The sequence below is a fragment of the Salvelinus namaycush genome, chromosome 2 (genome assembly GCF_016432855.1).
Source record: "Salvelinus namaycush isolate Seneca chromosome 2, SaNama_1.0, whole genome shotgun sequence".
In the NCBI taxonomy this organism is placed as follows: Eukaryota; Metazoa; Chordata; class Actinopteri; order Salmoniformes; family Salmonidae; genus Salvelinus; species Salvelinus namaycush.
The window spans coordinates 62142997-62156983 of NC_052308.1; the positions used below are offsets into that span (position 1 = coordinate 62142997).

General features: G+C 45.5%; 1 protein-coding gene across 1 annotated transcript in view; it reads right to left on the reverse strand.

Moving 5' to 3' along the window:
• The window catches only part of LOC120065564 (nucleosome-remodeling factor subunit BPTF-like), a 53578-nt gene that overhangs the window by 26070 nt on the left and 13521 nt on the right, over nt 1–13987 (reverse strand). Inside the window, exons 4-9 of the mRNA XM_039016631.1 lie at nt 10616–10849; nt 9884–10075; nt 7126–7475; nt 6674–6892; nt 5935–6083; nt 4556–4687 (exon numbers count right to left, since the gene is read on the reverse strand). Coding sequence (XP_038872559.1) covers nt 4556–4687; nt 5935–6083; nt 6674–6892; nt 7126–7475; nt 9884–10075; nt 10616–10849 — 1276 coding nt within the window. The remainder of the gene's footprint in view (nt 1–4555; nt 4688–5934; nt 6084–6673; nt 6893–7125; nt 7476–9883; nt 10076–10615; nt 10850–13987) is intronic.

The following is a 13987-nucleotide window of genomic DNA, read 5'->3' on the forward strand; positions in this document are numbered from 1 at the left end:
CATGACGGGAGAGAGCGCAGCACCTCGAGTGACATCGCCCACTGTTCATCCCCCACCCCTGCAAAGGGATGGAGGAGCTAATGTGTCCTTTGTTAATAAAGAATGTGTTCCATCTGACTTTGTAACAAGAGAACCTCTTTTCCATAACAAACTCGAGACCGTTCAGGTTCCTTCTCTCTATCTCTCACCAACCTGTGTGTAGCACAGCCCACCAGGGGTGCGTAGCTGAGCACACATGAGGATGTTGAAGGAAAATTACATGAGGGCAGCAAAGCGGATGCTCTTGATGAGCTGCCATGCTATACCTCATAAAAACCCTCTACCACACTCTCAGGAGTAATGTGGTTAAGGGTTTAAAGAACAGCTCTCGTACACAGACTCATGTTGGGCCGATGACGCAGTCACTATTGGGAGAGGGCACACTAACACAGGCGAGCACCTCAGTTAGTTTAGATCAGACCTGTGCTGTCTTCACGGAGGGCTGGAACCACAAGGTTACATGTATAACCAAAGTAGCGGCGCCCCCGTTTCTCACAGAATGCGCTAATAATCCCAACCCTATACCACACACACTCTAATGAGTAATGTGGATAAGGGTTTGAGGAACAGCTTGCGTACACAGCCCCATGTTGGGCCGATGACGGAATCACTGTTGGGGGACGGTGCACCGACTCAGGCAGGCGCCTCAGTCAGTGCAGCTCAGACCAGTGCTGTGTTCACGGAGGGCTGGAACCACAAGGTTACACATAAAACCAAAGTGTTGGTGCCCCCGTTTCTCACAGAACGGGCCAATATTTACTCCCCCTTTCGAGGGGGGCCCACCCTGGGCTGTCCCACCACTTCAGAGTCAAGGGACAGCGGAGCTTGGGCCATAGAGGAATACAGGTCCTTCCTTCTGTCTGTACCACAGCTTGGCGCTCTCCTGATTTCAGGGCATTACTCAGCAAAGCTGCACCCTCTCTTCCTGGCTAAGTCGAACACTGGTGAAGGGTTATGCCATCCAATTCCACCAAACTCCTCCCCCGTTTTCGGGCGTGGTGGAGACGGTGATGAAGATGCCAGAGAAAGCAGCCGCTCTTGTGAAAGAGATTACGCAACTTTTGGCGAAGGAGGCGGTCACAGTAGTTCCCCAAGAGCAAAGGAACAGCGAGCTATATTCGCTCTACTTCCGAGTGCCAAAGAAGACAGGGGAAACGAGGCCGATATTGGATTTACGCACTCTCAACGAGAGCGTAGCAAACCCCCCTTTCGAATGCTTACGACAAAACATCTACTGGAATGTATCCACAACAAGGACTTTGTGTAAGCATAGACCTAAATGACGCATACTTTCATGTGCCAATGCATCCGCGTCACAGGAAGTTTCTGCGTTTCGCCTTCCAAGGGGTGGCATACGAGTATACCATTTGGGTACGCCCTGGCACCTTGCACCTTTTCCAAATAAGGGATAAGGCTACTAGCCTACCTACTGGTTCTCGCCCCGTCAGCAGAGCTGGCGATCTCACACACAACACAGACAGTGATTCGCTGTGAATTGGGAAAAGAGCACACCTTGGCCCAGTCATCTAATTGTCTACCTGGGATTACAGCTAGACACTGACTATGAAGGCTCGAATTTCGGATCCTCGGCAGGCTGCCTTGCTGCTAGCCCTACGAAGGTTTCATCCGAATCACATGGTGACAGCGCATTCCGTCATGACACTCTTGGGACTCATGTCGTCATCCCACTCTGTGGTTCCGCTGGGACTTCTGCAAATGCACAGAACAAAGCGATGGTTTGCCCAACTACGACTCGACCTAGCGAGGCACCGTTGTTGGTTGTTGGGAGTTCCCCTCTTGCTCAGAGCGGACCTGAACTATTGGAGAGACTCGTGCGTTCTGACGCAAGGGGTCCCAATGGGCAGAGTGTCCTCCTACATTCCAGTGTTTACAGACGCTTGTCTGACTGGATGGGGAAGGACATGTCAGGCTCGGGCGGTACGTGGTGTGTAGCCTCCCTAGGGACGCCACATCAACCTCCTGGAGTTGGAGACAGTTCTGCTGTTTCTGACCCACTTCGTGTCTACCCCACGGGGTCGCAACGTGGGAACGCGGCGGCTTAGGACAGCGGCTAGAGCCACGCTGCCCCAGTGGGATTTAACTTTGGTACTCGAGGCACTCTGCGAGACGCCGTTCGAGCCATTGAATCAAATCCCCCTCAAGATTTTGTCTCTGAAGACGTCACTGTTGCTTCCCTTGACTACAGCCAAGCGCGTCAGTGATTTGTGTGCTCTTTCGACGAGACCCGACTGCCTTGTCAACAATGGCGACTTGAGCAGAGCGGTGTTACGTCTTAACCCGGCAGTTATGCCGAAGGTTAATAAGAGCTCATATAGGTCACAGACCGTTGTGCTATGGGCTTTCTCCCCCCCCCTCATGTGGAGCGGAGAGGAGAGGCTTCATTGCCTGTGCCCGGTGCAGCGCACGGCAATGGTTAGGTCATCGCCTCAGTTGTTTGTGTGTCACGGCGCTAGCACACTTGGTAGACAACTTTCAAAACAGCGGCTGTCTCATTGGCTTTGCGAAGGCATTGATTCGGCTTATGAGGCGGCAGGGCGGCCGCACTCGTAGAGTAGCGGCGTCTACGGCCCTTTTCAGAGGAACAGGGGTAGAGGATACTTGTGCAGCGGCGTCTTGGTCGTCACCATCTCCTTTTATCTGATTCTACCTGTTAGACTTGTCGTCTAACTCTCTAGCACGTTCTGTACTCAGCGTGGCTGAAGGGAGAACTTGAGTTAATAAGAGATGCAGAACTATTGGGCAGGGATCCCATTAGGTCCGCTCTCTTAGTTGTCAGAGAGTAAGACACGTGTGACATGACCTTTGTTTGACACCGTCAGTACGGCAGGGAATGTCTAGACTGCCCACCAGTGTATCACTGTGTCGGGGCAGAGTGATGAGGGAAATAGTGCTGTTACTAGTGTTGCTTTACTATTAGACCGGTTACTGAAATTGATGGAATATTGAGGTATCTATCTATCTGCTGAGGCAGAGTAGCTGGCTCATATTCTGTTATCTGCCCACGAATCATTGGCTTTGCCTATGGATTAAGTGTGGCGGGTTACACTGAGGAATCAGTGAGTAGGCCTTCTAAATTGGTTCAGCCTGTACTCAGCTTTGCTGATGGGAAGGCTAGCATTAAGGAGGGAAACGCAGGATCAATGGACAGGGTTTCCATTAGGTCCACTTTCTCCTATTAGAAGGACTACATGACATGACTCCTGGCTGGGGTGGCACAGTAGAATCATGTATTTTACCCTGCCCACAGGTCTATGACTGTGTTTGGGTGGAAGGATTAGGGATATAGTTTCTGTAACTGGTGTTACAGTACTATTTGACCCATCTTTAATACCGACAGAGTGTTGAGTTCATTATCTGCTTGTACAGATTAGTATGACTCATATTCTGTATTATCTGCCCACTAGTCATTGCCGGTGCCTCGGGACTGAGTAGGGCGGATTAGACCGTCGGGCGGATTGTGACAGTCTGTTTTCACAGTGTGTTACAGTATTTGGTCGCAGCCATTGATGGAACAGACCTTTTCATTAAGTTGGGAAGTGTTAGGTTAGGCAGGGAGTACATTTTAGAGTGTTACGCTCTGCCTTAAACCACTAGGAGCAGAGCTCCACGATATAGAACGATAGTTACCAGAGTTGTAACTCCAGCCCTATGAGTGGAGCGGAGCCCCATAGGACTTAAGGCCCTGCCAACCCCCAGTCTCGCTGAATTTCATTTCTCGGGTGGCTGATTGAGGGAGAAGCGTCCCTTATATAGGGAGATCTGTACTCATATTGGCTGCAGGTGTGTGCATCATTTTTTCTCCGGCTATTTGCTGCCCAGGCAGCGGGGTAAACCACTAGGAGCAGATCTCCCCTAAGGGGCTCCGCTCCACTCATAGAACTGGAGTTACAACTCCGGTAACTACAATGTGTCTTCACTTATTTCTTTGTGACATTATGTTAGCTAGTTATCCCCAGTTAGATAATATGTTTTCACTTATTGCATCTGCATGCTTGTTGCGTTCTTCCTGGTGCACTTTGTTTGTGAGCTGGCTGCTGATTCTAAATAGTATAATCTAATTTGTTCAAAACAGTGGCAGCATGTTCGGCAGTGGTCATTTGTTTTTGTTTTTTACACGCGAAAGTGAAATAGGTGTATTTCTGCTGCTGTTCAAATACACAGATCGCTTTATATACAGTATCTTCTCAAAGAAACTACCGTTCGTTCAAAAACTTGGCATTGTATTTCTGTCACGCTGCTTTGTTGACATCTCTAACCACCCAGCGCCCCGAGTAGTCAGCAGCCGCCACTGGTCTAGGGTTTACACTTGTTATAAGAAGTCAGACTTGGAAGTGGCTGCAGACTTGTACGATTAAATGGTATTAAGGCGTTATTTGAAGTGGTAATGACATGTAAGGATGACATAACACGGTAAAATAGGTTCTCTTGATGACTTGATGCCAATTTAAAGTGAAAGACGTGACTGTGTGTGTGTGTGCGCTTTGAGTCTACTCGCCTGGTGTGTCCCAGAGAGTCCTTCCAGACAGGGAGCAGGGCCACAGGTTTGATGGCACACTCCAAGATGGCCATGGCCAGGGCAAACTCCCTGGCCTTACTGCACATCTGCACCGCCTTAATCCAGTTGTTCCTGATGAAAACCAAAACAAAGCCAAAGGGAGTCAGACAATGGTGTTATCCATCATATGGAAGCATGGTGACATCAAATCATGACAGTGTGACTTTAATTGTCACGTGGGACTGCTGGGGTCAGAACTGAACAAGAGCAGAGCACGCTAACGTCAATGAGCATGTAAAAACAAACATGTTATCACCAAATAATGTCCCAAATTAGTATCTGAATAATAGCCTGTGCACCCCTCCCCTAACGAGGAAGAGCACACAATGGTTAAACGAACACTTAACCCCCTAAGGTCGATGTCCACGCCCCCTGCATGAATCTAACTAGCATAATAAAAAAATAAAAAAACAGTTTAAGCTAGACATGTCTTGTTTTTTGCAATCGACCCGTCTCAATCGACCTCATCCGCCGATGTCGCACTTCTGCATCTGCGGTGAAAGAGCTAGAGCGGTGTTTGTCAGACCATGAGACATCGCGAAAATCGGTCTTCTCGCAAAATCGTCTGTAGCATCTAAACAGTTTGACCTACAAAATTATGGAAAGATGACTCCCACAAACACGATGGTGTTCTCTGTTTTGCTCTACGACCCCCACAAGCATCTTGGGACTCGTCTGAAGTCGGTACAGCCGATCTGCCAACTTCTGTCTGTAGCGTCTGAACAGTTTGGGCAACAAAACTAATATGAGTCCTCGGTGGAAAGGGGAGACTCTCACGAACATATACACGTCGATTGTTTTGTTCTAGGACACCCACAGGCCTCACAAGATTCGTCTGAAGGTCCCCCGGTACCAGTTGAAAACATTTATGGAAGTTTATATGGAGACGGTTTAATGCCAAAAATGAGGGGTTAAATAAATGTTTAAAAAAAATGTATGTTCCTGGTCTTTCTTATATCTCTCAGATATAGGACAGACACTTCAAAACAAACTTCCCTTTGATTTTCCGGGGGGACTGTTGTTCAATGTAGTGAATATGTTATTCAACACATTTGTATGGGCTTACAGCAGTAAAGCAAAAAGAATATAATCATTCCCATTTTTTTTTTAATACTTCAAGGGGTCTTAAAATTCTAAATCAAATAGCTAAATTATCCTTGGTATGACCTTCTTAAAACAATTCCATATAACTTAGTAGAACCCCCCTCCCCTGGCTTAGACTCTTATGGGTTAAGAACATTTTGATCATATTCTTTCAAAACATATAAATCAACCAACTAGGATCTCAAAAACACCCAGAGCCCACATTCCATCCGTACCTGTGTGAGGCCCAGTTGGGGTGCATGAAGGGTGCGGGCACGTTGGTCTCCAGCTGGATGATGGTGAGGCGCAGCGTGGAGATGGTCAGCACTTTAGAGCCGTGGATGGAGCCGTTCCACTTGAAGTCGCCTGCCGGCGTCATGCAAAACTGAATAATAAAATAACCGTTTTATATGTGGAGAGCTTTTCATTACATGGGGAAATCACAAAGCACTGTACATCTAAAACACAATTAAAAATGCTTTAAGGAGCAACAATTAGAAAGATAGAAGAAAAGAAAACTGCTAAAATGAAACAAAGATATAGGGCCAGTACTGTACAAGATACAAACACGATTGAAAGGAGGTATCATAGACTTAAAGGGATACTTCAGAGTTTTTGGCAATGAAGCCCTTTATCTACTTCCCTCACAGTCAGACAAACTCATGGATATCATTCTTATGTCTCTGCGTGCGGTTTGAAGCAAGTTGCTAACTAGTGCAATTGCTAGTCAGCATTGGCTCGCAAAGCTACCTCCAACTTCCTTTATACTGGACGCAGAGGCATAAAAGGTATCCACGAGTTCATCGGACTCTAGGGAAGTAGATAAAGGGCTTCATTGCCAAAATCTCAAAGTATCCCTTTAAACAGTTGAACTTAAAACTTATCGCAAGTGTTTATCTGTTCAAGTTTCTGTTGACTCCTTCAGGTGTGTGCAAGCTAAAGTTATCTTAAAATACGTTTTATCTTAAAGTTTACCTTGTGAGAGAGGTGTCGCCGCTTGTCCAGGTCCTCACGGTGCTGGGGCTTGTTGAGGGCCAGAGTATTTCCGCTGTATTGGTTGTGGTAGACGCGGTACTTGCCCTCCTGGCCCAGCTTGAAGAAGTGGCTGAGTGTGCCCTTCATCACCACCTCCTTGCTTGTTAGGCTGCGCGTGCTGAGGCGCGACACGTCGCCCGCCGGGTTCACCACCAGTACCTGGAGTGAGGAGAGGGGGGTCAAATCAAAGGTAAATCAAATACATTATATTTCGATAACAGACGAGCGACACTTGAAATAAAAGCATGATATTCTTAGAAGAAAAAAATTTGGCCCACGATTACGAAAAATATAAATAATCTCAAACAAAGTTTGGTACACCGGGCAACAACCTAAGGATAGCTAGAAATGCAATGGCTAATCAGTATTTTTTGTAGATGAATAGTGATCACCTCTTTGCCCTCCTTGTAGCCCTTGTTGGCCTCGTGAACGGCTTCCTCCACCTTCTTGCTCTTCAGCTGGCTCAGCTTACTCTCTGGGTTACGCAGGCGGGTCACCATGCGGCCGCCCGGAGTGACTGCCGACCGCTTGCCACCAGTCTCGCCGTTCACCCCCTGGTCGTCCTGGCTGTTGATAGAGGACTGAGAGGACCTGTCGGCTAGGTCGGGCTCCTCCGGGACCCTGGGGGCATCCCTGGCAATAGTGCTGCTGTTGCTGTTCTCCTCACCACCGGGCTGAGAGGGCTGGCTCAGGCTGGGGACCCCCTCTCCCCTGGGAGAGCTAGACACAGAACCTGCCTTCTCTGCCAACCACAAAAAAAATCACAACATAAGTCTCTATTTACAATCATGCTTTAAAGGGATGTTATACTGCAAAATCCAAGTTTAACACATATTTTCCCGACGTCAAAGTTAGTAATATGTCAAGACGAGTCCACATCCCACTCAATCATCCCAGCATCACTACTCTGGACAGTTCTGACTTAGAATATGTGGACAACTACAAATACCTAGGTGTCTGGTTAGACTGTAAACTCTCCTTCCAGACTCACATAAAACATCTCCAATCCAAAGTTAAATCTAGAATGGGCTTCCTATTTCGCAACAAAGCATCCTTCACTCATGCTGCCAAACATACCCTCGTAAAACTGACCATCTTACCGATCCTCGATTTCGGCGATGTCATTTACAAAATAGCCTCCAACACCCAACTCAACTAATTTGATGCAGTCTATCACAGTGCCATCCGTTTTGGCACCAAAGCCCCATATACTACCCACCACTGGGACCTGTACGCTCTCGTTGGCTGGCCCTTGCTTCATACTCGTCGCCAAACCCACTGGCTCCAGGTCATCTACAAGACCCTGCTAGGTAAAATCCCGCCTTATCTCTGCTCGCTGGTCACCATAGCAGCACCCACCCGTAACACGCGTTCCAGCAGGTATATCTCACTTGTCACCCCCAAAGCCAATTCCTCCTTTGGCCACCTCTCCTTCCAGTTCTCTGCTGCCATTGACTGGAACGAACTACAAAAATCTCTGAAACTGGAAACACTTATCTCCCTGACTAGCTTTAAGCACCAGCTGTCACAGCAGCTCACAGATCACTGCACCTGTACATAGCCCATCTATAAATAGCCCAAACAACTACCTCTTCCCCTACTGTATTTATTTACTTATTTTGCTCCTTTGCACCCCAGTATTTCTACTTTGCACACTCATCTACTGTCAAATCTACCATTCCAGTGTTTTAATTGCTATATTGTATTTACTTCGCCACCATGGCCTATTTATTGCCTTTACCTCCCTTATCTTACCTCATTTGCTCACATTGTATATAGACTTATTTTTCTACTGTATTATTGACTGCATGTTTGTTTTATTCCATGTGTAACTCTGTGTTGTTATATGTGTCGAACTGCTTTGCTTTATCTTGGCCAGGTCACAGTTGTAAATGAGAACTTGTTCTCAACTTGCCTACCTGCTTAAATAAAGGTGAAATAAAATAAATAAAAAATAAAATAATGTATATAGATCCAGCTATATGCCTCGACCCAACGAACGAATAAGCACCAGAGAATTAGGAAATTATACGGTGCCTACCCTTCTCATTCATTTTGGATTGTGGCACGTAATCAAATCTACATATTTTTGTTTGCCTGGGATGTGGACTTCTCAAGAGAAGACCAAACAGACAGTCCCTTCAAAGTTCAAATGACATGAAATAGCTCCCTCTAGTGTCATGAAGCAGCATGCGTGACATTCCTGTAGCGCCCACACACAGCCTTTTACACAGCCAATAGAGGTATGATGATTCAAAGTAATGATCTGGACCCATGCATTAAAGGCATGACCAATCACCCCTTTAGGGGATGAGCATGGGGGAGTAGGATGACGTTTCCCCTAGACATTGATCCAAGGTCAGTTCTGAGTTTCCCTCCAAAAATGGTGAGGGAGGGGTAAGGCTGATTGTAGATCTGAGCCTAAGGTCAACGTCTACACAGAGGTGAATATGGATGTCAACAGATAAGACACCAATCCAATGAAAGATTGAAGGTACAGTGTCAACATGACAGGAATGCAACATATGGCCAAACCCAACACACCCTGTTTTACACCAGTAGTACAGTAAAGGTAAAGCTCTTTATTCAAATGCAACGCATGAAGATGGATATTGAATCATGGCAGCCATGACGGTTAAACTTCACAATGAGACATGTTCTCTAAGGGCAAGCATCCAACAGTGGGCACACTGATGATAATGATAACAAGCCGGCGAGCCAGAAGCAATGCACTTCTGCTGACTGGTTAAATAGCGCCCGCAAGGCTCAGAATCAAATGCTATGTCTGAAAGTCATTGTGATTCATGCCAAGCTATTCAGTCTGATTGCATATCAAATAAATTAGCTTTAAGCGTTATTTTGGAATGAAATAAAAGCAGGTATCCAGCAGAGTTGCGACAAGTGTTCAATAACGAGGCTGAAATTCAGGTGTATGAAAGAGATGAAAAATCCTGCAGTTTGCGGGATAAATTATTGAGGTGATTGACAGCCAATGAAATGAGGGATGCAAGAGGGACAGCGACCAATGGTAGAGTGGTCCGACAAGGGGAAGGCGGGATGTGAGGAGAGGAACAACCCAAGCACAGGAAGTTAATGGAGGGGGTTGATGAATGGGGTTCAAAGTTCACAGTGACACCACCCCCTTGGTACCTTCAGCCTCCTGCATTCCCTCCATGTTGGTTAGGGCCTCGTCCCCAGGCTCTTGGGCCCCAGTAGGGAGGTCTTGCCCCCCCACGGCAGGGCTGGTGGCCTCTGTTGCGGGGAGGGTGGGTTGTGGAGCCAGAAGATCAGGCTTACTTCCCTCAGGGATGGAGCCCTCACCAGTAGAGGGAGCCAGCTCAGCTACAATCAGAGTCGCAGATATTCAGAATTTGGCAAACTATGCTACATGTTGAAAACATTCTAACTCCATTCAAATGTGCATTCTCACTAGAATGTAATTATCTTGGAACTTTTAGTGCCAAGATGGCGGCCAATAAAATTACACATTTCAAACAGAGTTGGTCAAAGTGTATGTATCAGACTGTGTGGAATATGCACAACAAGCACTTCCAGCGTGTGTATATAGAAGATGCTGTATTGTAATAAGACTAGCAGGCATTGTGTAAAACTTGTGAGTACGCTTATTACAGAGGGGTTATCAGCAGTATTGCTGAAGGCATTGTTTTAAGATGACAAAGTGGTCTCCGATGTGTTGACAAGCAACATAAGGGATTTCTAATTGGCTCAGAAAGAGAAGAGAGCTGTGGGAAACGGATCAATAATTAATTAGGTCTTCGTCGCTCTATATCAAGACATAGTAATATCAAACAGGCCGTAGAGCCTGTAGGACCACGATGTAGCTGTAGCTGTAGTTAGATGGTGTGTGTGTGTGTCTCTTACCTGTAATGGTGGTCCCCTCCTTGGTCGCCTGGTCATTGTCCTTCTCAGCCTTACCCTCCTCGCCTCCCTTCTTCTCGAGTTCATCAGTCTTCTCCTTGGGCTCTCCCCCCTCCGTCTCCTCCTCCTTCCGGAGAGTTTTCTGCGCCTCCGCCTTCTCCCTCTCCTCGGCCGCCCGGCGCTTCACCTCCTCCAGCTCCTCCTCCTGCTTGGCCCTCAGCCGGTCCAGGATCTCCTCTGGAGAAGGGAGAGGACACAGATTGATTGATTCATTTAATTGATTAGATAATTAAAATACATATTATGTATGTCTAAAAATGTTTAATTATGGCAAAACTAAACATCTTTAAAACGTTCAGCCAAAAATATCAAATAACGAGCAGTATATAGACTAAACACTATCAAGGACAACACAAAAAAATCTGAGTTATAGAGAATGGTGATAAGTCAGGTAGAATTTGAAACCAGCAGGACAGCAGAAATCAAGGCGCTGAGTTATGCACCTCTGAGCTACACCTTGACGGTCTCATATACGGTCTGAGCATAAACTACGGTTTTATTGACTAGCCTATAAAACAGTTATAACTCAAAGCATTTTTCATACTCTCGCCAGCAAGCGATAGTGAGTAGAGTCAGTCAGCCTATGCATTCGCTATAGCTTCATCCCACACTGACAGAGAACGCTAAAATCGATACATCTTCTGATTTGATCACGGCGCAATTCTGACAGAAGAATCAAACTAGAGGTCGAACGAATATGATTTTTCAGCGCCGATACCGATTATTGGAGGACCAAAAAAAGCCGATACCGATTAATCGCATGATTTCTATATATATATTTGTAATAATGACAATTACAACAATACTGAATGAACACTTATTATAACTTAATATAATACATCAATAAAATTAATTTAGTGTCAAATAAATAATGAAACATGTTTAATTTGGTTTAAATAATGCAAAAACAAAACGTTGGAGAAGAAAGTAAAAGCGCAATATGTGCCATGTAAGAAAGCTAACGTTTAAGTTCCTTGCTCAGAACATGAGAACATATGAAAGCTGGTGGTTCCTTTTAACATGAGTCTTCAATATTCCCAGGTAAGAAGTTTTAGGTTGTAGTTATTATAGGAATTATAGGACTATTTCTCTCTATACGATTTGTATTTGTATTTCATAACCTTTGACTATTGGATGTTCTTATAGGCACGTTAGTATTGCCAGCCTAATCTCGGGAGTTGATAGGCTTGAAGTCATAAACAGCATTGCGAAGAGCTGCTGGCAAATGCAGGAAAGTGCTGTTTGAATGAATGCTTACGAGCCTGCTGCTGCCTACCACCGCTCAGTCAGACTGCTCTATCAAATCATATAATTATAATAACACACAGAAATACGAGCCTTAGGTCATTAATATGGTCAAATCCGGAAACTATCATTTCGAAAACAAAACGTTTATTCTTTCAGTGAAATACGGAACCGTTCCGTATTTTATCTAACGGGTGGCATCCCTAAGTCTAAATATTGCTGTTACATTGCACAACCTTCAATGTTATGTCATAATTATGTACAATTCTGGCAAATTAATAACGGTCTTTGTTAGGAAGAAATGGTCTTCACACAGTTCGCAACGAGCCGGGCAACCCAAACTGCTTAATATACCGTGACTCTGCTGCACAGAACGCAAGAGAAGTGACACAATTTCCCTAGTTAAAAGAAATTCATGTTAGCAGGCAATATTAACTAAATATGCAGATTTAAAAATATATACTTGTGTATTGATTTTAAGAAAGGCATTAATGTTTATGGTTAGGTACATATTGGCGCAACGATTTTCGTGAATGCGCTGTGATTGTGAAGTAGGCTGTGATTCGATGATAAATTAACAGGCACCGCATCGATTATATGCAACGCAGGACAAGCTAGATAAACTAGTAATATCATCAACCATGTGTAGTTAACTAGTGATTATGTTAAGATTGATTGTTTTTTATAAGATAAGTTTAATGCTAGCTAGCAACTTACCTTGGCTCCTTGCTGCACTCGCGTAACAGGTAGTCAGCCTGCCACGCAGTCTCCTCGTGGAGTGCAATGTAATCGGCCATATTCGGTGTCCAAAAATACAGATTACCGATTGTTATGAAAACTTGAAATTGGCCCTAATTAATCGGCCATTCCGATTAATCGGTCGACCTCTAAATCAAACTCTCAAACCTATGCTTGAAAGCTTGCTACTGACTGTGCTTTTCTCTGGGTTATACTATAGGAATGGCCATGTAGTCTGTCTGGGAATGAGCACATTAGCACCCAGCTGTGCTTTGAATTGAACACCGCCTCAAAATGAGACTTATCTGAAATGATAGCCGCATAGCGAAAAATTGTCACGGCTTATACAACTGCTCAATGCGGTAAAAACAAAGAAATTAGCCTGTATTAATGTGTGACTTCCACTCTATGGCAGGACCACATGCGGAGAAATTTAAGTCGTACTCTGTAATGAAGCAGGTTATTTCATATTTCGGGGGGAAGGATGGAATGGTGACAAAGAAAAACGGGTTGTTTCAGGCATCAATGATAGCCTACTTTCTCTGTCAATTGTCACTGGACAGCATGTATGTGTGGGTGGTGGAGAAGCCTTGACAGCAGCCTAAAGTGTCTTCCTAGGGGGCCCAGTCTGGGATCGCTCTCCCAATGCCAGTGTCTTATGGAGTGTGTGTGTGTGGTGTGTTTGTCTATGTGCATGTGAGAGAGAAAGTGTGTAAAATGCTCTTTCAGGCATAATGTGATTTCCACAGTTCAGGAGCCGGTCGTAAGTAGACTCACTGGGGAGATTTCAAACCATTGATTCTCAATGGGAGGCACACCAACAGAGAACTGGATCTCAGTCTGTATCCGAGTCCATCACAATTGCACAGTTACAATAGCCTGGTCCCAGATCTGTTTATACTCTCTAACACAGTCCTACGGTCATTGCCATGTCAAACATAAACAGATCTAGGACCAGGCTACAGATACAAGTCCCAATCTAAAAAGCCTCAGCAATAGCATACATAGCCTAATAGCTGTTACAACAGCTTCCTATTATTGTCGTCACCTCGAGACCACTGATAGGTAAAAGGATCGGATAGCCTTAACACCATATCACATTCAACCATCCCATTTGTTCTTTCATCAGATCAGTTGTCATGAAGGAGAGGAGGAAACTGTTTGGAGCCCAGCCAAACTGGGACTGGAGAGTAAAGTTGTCATGGAATGGCTGTACTGGTTCCTATGGCCCTTCAACATGACTGAGTAGTATTCACTTAACTGGGGGGAGGGCGAGCGAGCGAGCGAGAGAGCGAGAGAGCGAGAGAGAGAGAGAGAGAGAGAGAGAGAGAG